The sequence below is a fragment of the Tamandua tetradactyla genome, chromosome 4 (genome assembly GCF_023851605.1).
Source record: "Tamandua tetradactyla isolate mTamTet1 chromosome 4, mTamTet1.pri, whole genome shotgun sequence".
Classification (NCBI taxonomy): domain Eukaryota; kingdom Metazoa; phylum Chordata; class Mammalia; order Pilosa; family Myrmecophagidae; genus Tamandua; species Tamandua tetradactyla.
Window position 1 is genome coordinate 139,981,297 of NC_135330.1, and position 14,496 is coordinate 139,995,792.

The 14,496-nt window shown below is 38.7% G+C and overlaps 1 protein-coding gene across 3 annotated transcripts in view; it reads left to right on the top strand.

The window, feature by feature from the left end:
• Nucleotides 1-7,411, top strand: part of BORA (BORA aurora kinase A activator) — a 58,746-nt gene extending 51,335 nt beyond the window's left edge. For 2 of the 3 annotated variants that reach the window (XM_077158407.1, XM_077158408.1), the window contains one exon: nt 765-7,411. In XM_077158407.1, coding sequence (XP_077014522.1) covers nt 765-830 — 66 coding nt within the window. In that variant the 3' untranslated portion in view covers nt 831-7,411. The remainder of the gene's footprint in view (nt 1-764) is intronic. The other variant, XM_077158406.1, reaches the window with a different exon arrangement.
• Nucleotides 7,412-14,496: the final 7,085 nt, after the last annotated feature.

Sequence of the window (14,496 nt, forward strand, 5' to 3'; positions counted from 1 at the left end):
TGGTGTCTTCACTCTCATTGAAATGTCTCCTACTTGTTAGACATTTTTCAGATGTGTAGAATAGATAGTTCACCTAAACATAAGAAAGAATTTTTATTATTAGAAAGGGAAATAGTGCAATTGAGAGAACACTATACAGCAGATTAAAAACAGTAAAAGGTAAGAGCTGTTTTCTTAAAATCCAAACATCTTTTTAGATTTTGGATGCTCTGAATGAGATAATACACAAGCACCTTACATACTACAAAGTGTCTAATATACAAAGGGATGCCTTTGATTAGGACACACACTGAAACTTCTTCTAGATATGATAGGTATGATTATATATTCATACTTGAAAAAAGTCAATGTTCAGGAGAATCTTTGATTTTATATGCTAATTCATTAATAAATACTATAAACATCAACAAATATGCCACAAAACATAACTCTCCAAATAAATATTAGGATTTATATGGAGGCCATCTTATCTTCCCTTCCCTCCATACAGTCTTTCTGCTGTAGTGTCGTAGAACAAGTCTTTTCTGAGATTAACTTGAATGTAGTTGATTCTTAATAGTTCATCCTGTTTCATGAAGTAGGATTGTAGTTGTAGTCCATTTAGACATAATTAAGATACAGGAAAAACCATACCTTTACTGCCCTTCAGAGTTAAACTAAAGAAATCTGCATTCAGGTTTTAAAAATAGTTTACATAATACTTGCATCCTTGAATGGTGATATTTAAACTAAAAACAGTGTATTGCCTTCTTTTGTTTTCACAGCAAGACCACACAACACAGAGGTGTTGGATGAAAGCAGCCAATCTTTCTCAAAGTAGTGGTCCATAGACTACCTCTATCAGAACCAAAGACTGTCACTGAATAGCTCCTAGCATGTTTTTTATGCACAGGATCAATATGATTTGATTGGGGAAAAAAATTGCTTCAACGTGCTTCATTTTTTCGCTTTCCCTCTTTAATGTGAAAAATCAAGGGTAATTTAGTGACATAGAAACAGCAGAAAAGCTTCTAAAACTTCAACCAATTGTTGAAGTACAGGTTTTTTATCAATAAATATTTTTGTAATTACCTTGAGTGGTGTGTTTAACAATTAAAAATATATTGTAGCTCTCTAATTGTGAGAGTTGCTGACTAGGCTCCTATCTGATAGGAGCAAGGAACCGCTAATCAAGCCTTATTGACCAGCACTGAATTTAGCAGTTCTAAGAACATGTGGAAATATGTTCAAATTGAAGGCACTATATAAATATTTTATTTTACATAATAATTTGTGAACATACAGATGAATTTAAATAACCTATATGAAATAAATAAATCTGATTTAGCAATGAAACTGAAACTCAATAAAGAGGTAGAAATTAAATGGGTTTCCTAAAATTTTAGTTTTTGAATTATTTGTTCATTTCTGTGGAGAACATTTTGTTCAGTGATAGCTGTTCTACTTACTGTTTTTAAAAACGAATATACAAGAAAGGTAGTGCTAACGGCATCATAATATCAAATATTTTTACTATCAGTGAGATAAATGCCCACAATAAAAATATATCACCATTCCTAGGGAAGAGACATCAGTAAGCTTAAGCTACTGATAGTGGTTGGCTAGGGAGAGGAATAAGAACATGGGAGAACCAGGATAAACACTGAAGATTGGGGTGACAGTGGATTTCCTATAGGGCTTAGGCCTGTGAAATAACAGGGAGATATATGTTAGATGTAACTATTTTTTTAAAAAACTTATATCCAAGTTCGAAGTAGAGTCGGTATATAACATTTTCAGAAATATTCTTTTATCTTTGGAGAATGTACATTTATATTTACTAATCATCTTCTGAAAATTGTCTCATTTAAAAGAAAATAACTCACATGTAGCCCTAGGAAATAAAGATATATATTATTATTGTGCCATTTCTTTCTTCCTTTATTGCAACATTTTAAGCTTAATGCTAACCTGCAAAAAAATGTTTCTTCCTGTGTACTCTGCTCATGTTCTCTCCCAACACACTAACCATTAAAGCTATTAACCATGAGGTCTGTTACTAATGACATTGTATTAGAAAGCTTAGTTTTGAATCACATAGGTTTTAGACTCAATATAAACTACACTAAAAGTAGCTCTGGAACACAAGAGTTCTGGGTCCTAAGGTTAAGAGCTTCCCTAGCTGCATTTTTTACAGCACAAGTGAAAAAACATAGTGATCATAAGCTGGATTCAAATCCCTTTGGGACATAAACTCAATCTTTTTCATTTGTTAAATGAGGATAACAATCCGATCTAACAAGGCTTTTAGGACTTTAAGTGAAATTGAAATGAATGTAAGTTGCCTCTGGTAGAAATGGTACATTTTAGATTACTGAGATACAGGCTTTAGGGGTAAAACAACAAGGGTTTCGGATCATCTTGAACTGCTTAGTAGGGACTATTGCCTGAATTAGGTCTTTTTTCTTTATAAGTAAGGTACAAGAAAATAAACTTTTGGAAAGATAAATAGACTAGACATAAGGTCATATCCTTGTTTTACTGAGAAACCACTCCCCCCCCTTTCCTGGTGCTGACAAAATAGGACTCAGACAAAGATTTTTTAAATAGGAAAAAAAATGTATATTTTGACATGAAAACTCTATATTTAAATAATAATTTAAATAATAAATAAGGTTTTTTGGAAACAGCCATGCTCATTTGTTTACATATTGTCTCACTGCTTGCAGCATAATGGAGCAGAGTTGAATATGGTTGCCATAGGGATGGTATCAGTAGCAAAGCCTAAAATGTTGATTATCTGGCCCTTAACAGAAAAGGTTTGCTGACTCTTGCTCTTGTGTGATAATCACTTATCCATTTTACTTTATTACCTAAATATTAAGGTATTTCTTCCTTTAAACAAGTTCTGCCTCAATTTATGGAGATTTAACTCAGTAATAGGAAACTGAAGCAATCTAAATGGTGGTACATATGAAATTATTCACACTTAATATACCTGATGGTTTATTTGCCCATCTTTTCTCAGCAGTACTGTATTGCTTAACTGTGTTCGCTGTATATTTGTGATGAACATGGTACATAGTAGGTGCTTTAGAAACCAAATAAGCAGAATAAAATGTTTTAATGTAATTCTTAACCCAAAATATTTTTGGACACACCAATTTACTCATTACTGATCTCTAGCTGGCAAGGGAAGGAGTTATCATGTAATACCAAATTATGCTCATTTTAATCTGGTCCTCTGAACATATCTGTGATGGTTAATTTTGTGTTGACCTGGCTAGGCCATTGTACCTAGTTATTTAATTAAACATGAATCTAGGTATTGGCTGTGAAAGCATTTTGTAGATTTGGTTAACATGTAAAATCAGTTGACTTTAAAGGAGATAACCCTTTACAGTGTGGGTGGGGCTCATCCAAATAGGGGAAACTGTAAGAGCAAAACCTGAGGTTTTCTGAAGAAGAAATTCTGCCTCAAGACTGCAAAAATTCCTACCTGCATTTCCAGCCTGCCAACCTGCCCTACAGATCTGACTTACTAGTCCCCATAATCACTTGAGCCAACCTTTAATCTCTTTATATATAAAGCATGTGTGTACCCTTTGATTCTGTTTCTCTAAACGATGCTGACATAGAGTACCAAGAGTGGTTCTAGAGAAACTGAATTTTAAGGACGAATTTTCCAAGTTGGTTCTGGGGGTTCTGGAATTAGTTTTGTAATGTGATGAAATTTAAAGGCACTAGTGAATCACTTTTCACTGGTAAAGAGGGCATTGATAGCCCATGGTGTGATGTGGCAACAGAGATACATAAAATATCACTCTTAATCAAATACTTATAAAGGTCAATGTGCTGGGTGACCATGCATTTCATACTTTAGAACATTTTTGTCAAACCAGTGGTATAATAAGATTAGTCAGTTGCTCCTGCCAGAGAAAATGGGGACAAATAAGGATGACCTTAGGGCTTCAAATTCCCAGCTCAAGTACCACATAAATGACTTGAAGTTGTCTGTATCTGCCCCGAGAGGAGCCCTTATATCTCCTATAACTGCAGCACTGAGATTTCTGAAAAGCAAACAAGGCTATCAACCAGCCAATGGCTGAATTGCCACAGGAATTGAATTTGCATCTTGCAGGGTGTCTGCTGTTAAAATGACAGCATAGATTGGGAAGGTGTGAGTGACATCCTGGAAATTGGAATGGGGACATATGGGCAAGTCCTGATGAAGTTAAGGCACTGAACCCTTAATTCTGTTGAATTGTCTTTTGCCAATAAAACCAGCAGCCTTCTGACTCTCATGAGAAGGCTAATCCTGCTTTGCCTGAAGAAACTGTAATTGCCTCCCCTGGGGAATTTACCTTGTGAATTACTTCTGATTCTCCTCAGGACTTACTCCACAACCACTACACTTCTATATTTATAACTAGATTTAAGACACAGTAGGTTCTGAAGGGTGGAATATTAAGTGTGACCACCAAGTGTGCTACATTCCAAAAGAACTGCAGCATTTTTCCAATTTATTCAGACAGAAATCTGGGGAATATGTATGGGAATGGATACTAAGGGTGTGGGATAATGGCAGAAGGAAGTTACATCAGACCGAAATTATTGATCTGGGCCCATTAAGCATAGATTCTGGATTCAAAATTCTAGTCTAAGGGATTGGAAAGGGCTGTGTTACTGGCTCAAACAGACCAAACTGTGGGCTACACTAAATGAAAGTGAATTGCCCAAACTGCCTTGCTTTATTGTAGATTAAGATATCCAAAGGCTTTGGGAGACTGGAATGATAGAGTGGATTTATCATGTAAGACCTGTTGACCCACCCCTAGAGGATCCAGAGGACATAACTTTCACCATTACCGTGAGAAATAAATTGGTAAAGAGAGCCCAAGTATCCTTGAGGAGCAATGTGAACACTATTCTCTGGGTCAGATATTTCAGGGAGAACTGTTGCCAGTGAACTAAGATCCTTAAATAGAAATGAGATAACTGAATCCCGGATGTCAGCAGACAAGTAGCAGCGCTTAATCACCAAAGACAAAGTAGGTGTGGTTACTCTAAGAGTAGAAAAAAAGCAGTAATCAGAATAGTATGACATGTAGATATCTATGGCATAGGCTAGTTACTCATGGTATGCCTAGAAGAGAAACAGATGGGCAGTCTACATAAGTGGAAGAGTTCCAGGTCAAGTAAAGTCTAATTTGAATCACCAACACACAGTCACAACCCAGACTTGAGACAATTTACAGACCCAGAAACCCTAGAAGGACAGAGAAGGCCAAGTCCCCCTCAGAAGGGACCTCACTATACTGCCAAAAATTGACATTAATCTTTCTCCTAGCCTTCCCCAGAGGGAACTACATAACAGCCTTTTACCGGGTGAAAGTGCACTGATAGGGAGGGCCACGGTGGCTTAGCAGGCAGAGTTCTTGCTGGCCAAACTGGAGATCTGGGTCGATTCCTGGTGCCTGCCCATGCAAAAAAAGAAAAGAAAAAGGTGCACTGATAAGGCAATCAGCCTTTTCAGGGATTAATATACACTGGCTCTAAATTGACAATTTCAGGAGACCCAAATATCACTGCTGTCCCCCAGTCAGAACAGGAGCTTATAAAGGTTACAAGATCAGTAGAGTGTTAGCTCAAGTTCATCTAGCAGTGGGCCCAGTGGATCTCTGATCCCATCCTTTGGTTATTTACCCATTTCCAGAGGCATAATTGGAATAGACATAGCAACTAACAAAATTTCCACATTGGTTCCCTAACCTGTGAAGTAAGGGCTAATATGGCAGGAATGGACAAGTGGAAGCCACTAAAACTGCCTCTAACTAGGAAATTAAAAAACCTAAAAAAATTCTGGATGGATCGCAGAAATTAGTGTTACCATACAGGATGTAGAGAATGCAGAGATGGTGACTCTCATCACATCCCCTATTCAATAGCCTAATTGGCCTGTGCAGAAAAAAGATGAACCCTGGACGCTCAGTGCAGTATTATAAACTTTTGCTAGGTAGTGTCTGCAATTGCAACTGTTTTCAGATGTAGTTTCACTGCCTGAGTCAACACAATCCCTGGTAAATGGTATCCAACTATTGACCAGGCAAAAGCTTTTTTCTTAATACCTGCCAGTAAAGACCATCAGAAACAAGTTTGCTTTCAGCTGGCAGGGCCAGCAATATGTCTTCACTGTCCTACCTTAGGAATATATCAACTATCAAGCTTTATGTCATAATCTAGTCTGCAGACATTGATTGCCTTTTCTTTCTACAATACATCACACAAGTCCATTTGTTGATGACATTAAGCTCATGGGACCTAGTGAACAAGAAGTACCAACTACTCTAGACTTAATGGGAAGACATTTATGTGTAGAAGGTAGAAAAATACATCTGACAAAAATTCAGGGCCTTCAAACTTTGTGAAATTTCTAGGCATAATTGTGTGTGGCACGTCAAGATTTCCCTCCCACAACCAAAAAAATAGGCACAATGTATAGTAGGCCTGTTCTGGATTTTGAAGGTAACATTTTTCATGTAGGTGTTACTCCAGCCCATTTAACAAATGACCTGAAATCTGAAAATATTGAGAGGGTACAGGAATGAAAGAGCACTGTAAAAGGTGCAGACTGCCATGAAAGCTGCTCAACACTTGGGCCATATGGTCCAGAGATCCAATGGTGCTTGGTGTCACTGGTAAGGCAGACATACTGTTCAGAGATTTTGGCAAACCCTAGTGATGAATCAAAGAATTCAACCTAGGATCTGGGACCAAAGAGCTCCCATTCTCTGTGGATAACTTACTTTCCTTTTGAGAAACACCTTTTGGTTTGCTACTAGACCTTAGTAGAAACAATGCTTAACCTTGGTCCTAGTTGCCATGCAACCTGAGCTATGTTAATTACAAACTAGGTTATTGTCTGACCCACCAAGCCATAATGTTGGTGTGCCCAGCAGCATTCCATCATCAAATGTAAGTGGTACAGGGGGGGGCAAGGGCAGTTCAGTGGTAGAACTCTTGCCTACCATGCAGGAGACCCAGGTTTGATTCCTGGTTCATGCATATCCCAAGAAAAAAAACAAGCAAATCAAACAAACAAAAAATTCAACAAATGGTGCTGCAATAACAGGATACTCCCATGGGAAAATAATGAAGTGTGACCCTGACATACAGCATACAAAAAAAAAAAATATGTAAGTGGTATATACACAAGATTGGGCTTGACCAGTGGGGACAATCAAAGCAACAGGCCTAGCCCTCAATCTTGGGGTTTGTTCATATGAAACTCATCCTGGCAAAGGATAGGCTAAGCCTACTTAAAATTAGGCCTAAGAGTCACCCCCAAGAGAACCTCTTTTGTTGCTCAGATGCGGCCTCTCTCTCTTAGTCAACATGACAAGCAAACTGACTGCCCTCCCCATCTCTATGTGGGACATTACTTCCACATAGGTGTGGACCTTCCTGGCAATGTGGGACAGAAATCCTATTATGAGCTGGGACTCGGCATCAAGGGACTGAGAAAACCTTTTTGAACAAAAGGGGGAAGAGCGAAATGAAACAAAATAAAGTGTCAATGGCTGAGAGATTTCAAACAGAGTCGAGAGGTTATCCTGGAGGTTATTCTTACGCATTAAATAGATATCACCTGTCTAGTTAAGGTGTAATGGAGAAGCTGGAGGGATTTGCCTGAAAATGTAGAGCTGTGTTCCAGTAGCCATGTTTCTTGAAGATGATTGTATAATGACATAGCTTTCACAATATGACTGTGTGATTGTGAAAACCTTGTGTCTGATGCACCTTTTATCTATGGTATGGACAGATGAGTAAAACATATGGATTAAAAATAATAGGAGGAATAAATGTTAAAATAAATTTAGTAGATTGAAATGCTAGTGATCAATGAAAGAGAGTGATAAGGGGTATAGAAAAAAAATAGGGAAACAAAGGCTAAAATATATTGGGTAGATGGAAATACTAGCAATCAATGAGAGGGAGGGGTAAGCGGTATGGTATGTATGAGTTTTTTTCTTTTTATTTCTTTTTATGAATTCATGCAAATGTTCTAAGAAATGATCATGGTGATGAATATACAACTATGTGATTATAAGTTATTGATTATATGCCAAGAATGGAATGATCATATGGAAAGAACATTTGTGTTTGTATGTTGGTATGTTTAAAAAAAAAAAAAAAGATTAGGCATGTGGAGGCCCTGAAAGTACAAAGAAGTTACCTTGGTAAGTGGCCCAAATGCCCATGACCCCAACTTGTGCTATAGTATTACCTTTTTCTCTCCCAGGCCACACAATGTCCTCAAGGACTTCTCTACAAGTTTCAGTTAACTGAAACTTAAGACTAGTTTACAGATGGTACTGTATGATATGCAGGCACCACATGAAAGAGGACAAGTGCAGCACTACCACCTACTAGTGGAAGACCCCTGAAAGATAGTGAAATCCTCTAGAGGGACAGAGCAGTTACCTGGTTTCTCACTGTTATTATAAAACAGCTGAAGCACTCGTGTAACCGATTCATGAGGTATGATCAATGGTCTGCCTAGATGCACAAGTACTCAGAAGGAAAAATTGGTCACAAGTTCTGGGGAAGAGGTGTTTGGATAGATTCCACTGAATGGACAAAAATCATGCAAATGTTTGCCAAAGGGTGACCTCAGCAGAGGATTCTAATAATCAAATGAATAGGATGACCCATTCTATGGATACCAGTCAGTCCAATTCCCTCACTGCACCTGTCATTGCCAAATGGGGTCATGAACAAAGTGACCATGTTGGCAGGGATGGAGGTTAAGCATGGGCTCAGCAACATTACCAAAGCTAACCTAGCTACAGCCACTGCTGAGTGTCTAATCTGCGAACAGTACAGACCAATACTGATCCCCCAATATAGCACCATTTCCCAAGATCAACCCAGGTTGATTACGTTGGACCACTTCTATTAAGAAAGGGGCTATGTTTTGTTTCTGTTGGTATAGATACTTGTTCTAGATTCGGATTTGCCTTTCCTGCATGGAATACTTCTGCATATGGAATTTAAAAATGTCTTAACTTCCGGGCCAAGATGGCGGCTTAACAATGTGTGCATTTTAGTTCATCCTCCAGAACAACTACTAAATAACCAGACACAGTACAAAACAGCTCCTGGGGCCGCGTCAGTGACCAGACAGTGTACCCCAGTCTGGACCAGCTGGACCGGCTGTGAGTCCCCCCAGTACCGTGTGTTCCCCAAGCTGCCATGGCCGGCGCCCCTCCCCCACAGGCTGCATCCCAAAGGGGAAAGGAAAGAGACTGTATCAGCAGCAGGGGCTGAGCCCAACCAAATGCCAATTGTGGAATTAATTAACAAATCCTGACTACTAAAAATAGGCCCCTGGCTCAGGTGAACCTGGTCAAAGTGGAGGTTGCTGATTTCTGCCCCGGTGCCAAGGAGGCAGGGCTGACAGAAAAAGAAAAAAAAAAAGAAGGAAACAGAGGTTTTTGTGGCTGTGTTTCTACAAAGGCTTCACTGCCTTTGGATACAGTGGCGAGGCTTCTCAGACTGCAACTGCCCCAGGCATAGGCAGAAACAAGCTCGTTTGAGGGCCTGTCTGCAGCCTATGCCTTCCGCAGGGGAGGGTAAAGCCCAACTCAGGTGGAATCCCTCCCTCAAGGAATTCAGACACCAGGGCTTGGTAATTTGAAGCCATTAAAACCAGCCTACAACCTCTCCTCTGTCTCCACCACGGCCCCAGGAGGGGGAGTCTGCCAAAGGTAAAGATACTGCATCATCAAATGCTGGTGGGACCTGCAGGCAGACAAGCACCACATACTGGGCAGGATAAGAAAAACAGAGTCCAGAGACTTCACAGGAAAGTCTTTCAACCTGCTAAGTCTCACCCTCAGAGAAAACTGACTCAGGTGACTCTTTCCTCCCGATAGGAAACCAGTTTGGTCTGGGAAAATCCGGCTGAGGTCTATAATACCTAAGTAGACCCTCCTAAGTGTGTGTGTGTGTGGGGGGGGGGGGGGGGGGGGAGGGGCGCCATACAAGCAGGGCAAGAAACAAGAAAACAAGAACTGAAAAATTCTCCTCTGTTAAACAAAACCTAAGCTAGAGGTCCAGAAAAAGCTGAACTGACTGTCAAAGAACAGATAGACAACAAATTCATCCAGCAAGAAAACCCTAGGTAAAAGAAGGGAAAGCAATCTCCAAAATAAACTAATTAAGGTAACTAAATGTCTAGACGCCAGCAAAAAATAACACATCACACTAGGAAAATACAAGAGATGGCCGAGTCAAAGGAACAAGCCAACAATTCAAAAGAGATACAGGATCAATTAATTAAACAGTTAATTGACTAAACAATTAATTCAGAATATACAAACAGACATGGAAAACCTCATCAAAAACCAAATCAATGAATTGAGGGAGAATATAAAGAAGGCAAGGAATGAACAAAAAGAAGAAATCTAAAGTCTGAAAAAACAAATCACAGAACTAATGGGAATGAAAGGCAAGCTAGAAGAGATGAAAAAAACAATGGAAATCTACAATGGTAGATTTCGAGAGACAGAACATAGGATTAGTGAACTGGACTACGGAACATCTGAAATCCAGCAAGAAAAAGAAAATATAGGGAAAAAAATGGAAAAATATGAGCAGGGACTCAGGGAATTGAATGAAAATATGAAGCGCATGAATATACATGTTGTGGGTATCCCAGAAGGAGAAGAGAAGGGAAAAGGAAAGAAAACCTAATGGAGGAAATTATCACGGAAAATTTCCCAACTCTTATGAAAGACTTAAAATTACAGATCCAAGAAGTGCAGCATACTCCAAAGAAAACAGATCCAAACAGACATACTCCAAGACATTTACTAATCAGAATGTCAGAGGTCAAAGAGAAAGAGTGAATCTTGAAAGCTGCAAGAGAAAAGCAATCCATCACGAACAAGGGAAGCCCAATAAGACTATGCGTAGATCTCTCAGCAGAAACCATGGAGGCAAGAAGACACTGGATGATATATTTAAATTATTAAAAGAGAAAAACTGCCAACCAAGAATTCTATATCCAGCAAAATTGCCCTTCAAAAATGAGGGAGAAATTAAAACACTTTCAGACAAAAAAATCACTGAGAGAATTTATGAACAAGAGACCAGCTTTGCACTAGAGACAGATATGAAGACAGAAGAGAGAGGTGTGGAGAACAGTGTAGAAAGGCAGACTATGAACAAAGGTAAAAAGAAGGAAAATTAGATAGGATATACAAAATCCAGAAGGCAAAATAGTAGAAGTACTACCCATGCAGTAATAACACTGAATGTTAATGGATTAAACTCCCCAATCAAAAGACATAGTCTGACAGAATGAATTAAAAAACAGGACCCATCTATATGCTGTCTCTACTCAAAGGACATGAGGGCAAGGACACAAACGGACATTTGCACACCAATGTTTAAGCATTATTTACAATTGCAAGGAGATGGAAACAGCCAAAATGTCCATCAACAGACGGGTGGCTAAACAAACTGTAGCATATACATAAGATGGACTATTATGCAGCTGTAAGACAGAATAAAGTTATGAAGTATGTAACAACATGGATGGACCTTAAGGACACTATACTGAGCATGATTAGCCAAAAACGAAAGGACAAATACTGTATGATCTCACTGCTATGAACTGACATTAGTGAATAAACTTGGAGAATTTCATTGGTAACAGAAACCATTAGGAGATAGAAATAGGGTAAGATATTGGGCAATTGGAGCTGAAGGGATACAGATTGTGCAATGGGACTGAATATAAAAACTCTGAAATGGACAGCACAATACTACCTAAGTGTAATACAATTATGTTAAGACCCTGAATGAAGCTGAGGGTGAGAATGATAGAGGAGGAGGGCTGGGGGCATAAATGTAATCACAAAGAGAGATAGACTACAAAGATTGAAATGGTATAATCTAGGAATGCCTAGAGTACATAATGATAGTGACTAAATGTACAAATTAAAAAAATGTTTTTGCATGAAGAACAAAAGAATGTCATTACTGCAGTGTGCTGAAAATAGATGGTAATTAATATTTTAAAATTTCAACTTACGTGTGAGACTAAAGCAAAAAATATTTATTTGGTACAAAATTTATATTTTGACTAGTGCATCTCCTAATATAACCTATGCAGATAGTTGGTTGAACACCCTAAGTACATGGAACCTTGGGTAGGACAAGCAATTTTGTTGGTTTGTCCAGGTGATGTACCGATGAATCCCAGAGTGATTTGATCAGTGACTGGAAAAGTATTTGCGAAGTCCCCTTTGAGGAATGGTGAGAACAGCGAATATTCAACTTCCCCAAGTTGAATTCTTGATAGTCTCATAAGCAGTGTGGACAACCAAAGCTATAGGCTGAGCCCCCAGTCTTGTGGTTTGTTCATGTGAAACTTAACCCCGCAAAGGATAGGTCAAGTCTACTTAAAATTTAGGCCTAAGAGTCACCCCCAAGAGAGCCTCTTTTGTTGCTCAGATGTGGCCGCTCTCTCCAGCCAACACGCAAACGAACTCACCACCCTCCCCCTGTCTACGTGGGACATGACCCCTAGGGGTGCAGACCTTCCTGGCAACGTGGGACAGAAATCCTAGAATGAGCTGAGACTCAGCATCAAGGGATTGATAAAAACCCTAGAATGAGCTGAGACCCAGCATCAAGGGATTGAGAAAACCTTCTGGACCAAAAGGGGGAAGAGTGAAATGAGACAAAGTGTCAATGGCTGAGAGATTCCAGAGTCGAGAGGTTATTCTGGAGGTTATTCTTATGCATTAAGTAGATATCACCTTCTTATTCAAGATGTAATGGAGAGGCTGGAGCGAACTGCCTGAAAATGTAGAGCTGTGGTCCAGTAGCCAGGTTTCTTGAGGATGATTGAACAATAATATAGCTTTCATAATGTGACTGTGTGATTGTGAAAACCTTGTGTCTGATGCTTCTTTCATCTACCCTGTGAACAGATAAGTAGAACATATGGAATAAAAATAAATAATAGGGAGAACAAATGTTAAAATAAGTTTGGTCTGAAATGCTACTGATTGATGAGAGTGAGGGGTAAGGAGTATGGTATGCACAATCTTTTTTTTTTTTACTGTTTTCATTTTCTTTTTCTGCTGTCTTTTTATTTCTCTTTCTGAATTGATGCAGATGTTCTTAGAAATGAATATGCAACTAAGTGATATTGTGAATTACTGATAATATATGTAGAACGGAATGAGCATATATTAAGAATGTTTGTGTTTCTTTCTTGTAATTTTTTTTAATTAATAAAAAGTTTTAAAAAAATGCCTTATTGGGCGGGCCACAGTGGCTCATAAGGTAGAGTTCTTGCCTGACATGCTGGAGACCCAGGTTCAAGTCCCAGTGTCTGCCCATGAAAAAAAATAAAATAAAATAAAAAGACTTATTCATTGCTCCACACAGCATTCCTTTTCATTAAGGAACTCAATTCACAGCAAATAAAGTATGGCAATGGGCCGATGGTCAAAGAATTTACTGCGCTCATGTTTCCCATCATCCTGAAGAAGTTGGATTGACAGATAAATGGAATGACCTTTTGAAACCTCAACTATTGTACTAAGCACATGACAAAACCCTGTTAAGGCTAGGGCAGTGTTTTCCAGGAACTTTTATCTGCTCTAAACCAGCATTTAAGATATGGTGCTGCTTCTCCCACATGTAGGAATCATGGGTCCAAAATCAATGGGTGGAAATGGGAATGGGACCATTCACTACGACCCTTGCTAAATCCTAGAAAACTTTTGCTTCTCATTCCTGTTGACATATTCTCTGTTGGTCTAGAGGTCTTACTTCCAAAGGGAGGCATACCAGGAATCTCCACTAAGAGACACAATGATTCCATTGACCTGCCACTTTCGGTTCCTCATGCCTCAGAATCAACAAAGAGGGTAGGTACTGTTCTGGCTGGGATAACTGATCCTGATTACCAAGAGAAAACTGGACTTGGTAAATGGAGGTAAAGTATCTGGAATACAGGAAATCCCTTAGGACATCTCTTAGTACTACCACGTCTTATGATTAATTACAACAGAAAATGACAACCCAATTCTAACAAGGTTAACAATGGCCCAAACCCTTAAGGAATGACAGTCTGGGTCAGTCTACCTGACAAAAAACCACAACCAGGTGAGGTGTTTGCTGAGGACTAAGGAACTATGGAAAAGGTAGTAGAAGAAGGCAGTAACAATTAGTAGCTATGACCATAACCAGTTTGCAGAAAAAAGAACTGTCAGCATTATGGGTATTTTCTTATTTTGTTATGAATATGCTTGTGTTTTATATATGTGTGTGTATAAATATATATGCATATAATTGTATGTATGTATTTTTAAGAAAATATATTATCTTCCCTTTCTTATCATATAAGATATTACATCAGTTCCCTCCAGCCTCTTCATTACATATTGAATAACAAGGTGATGTCTACTTAATGCGAAAGAATAACCTCCA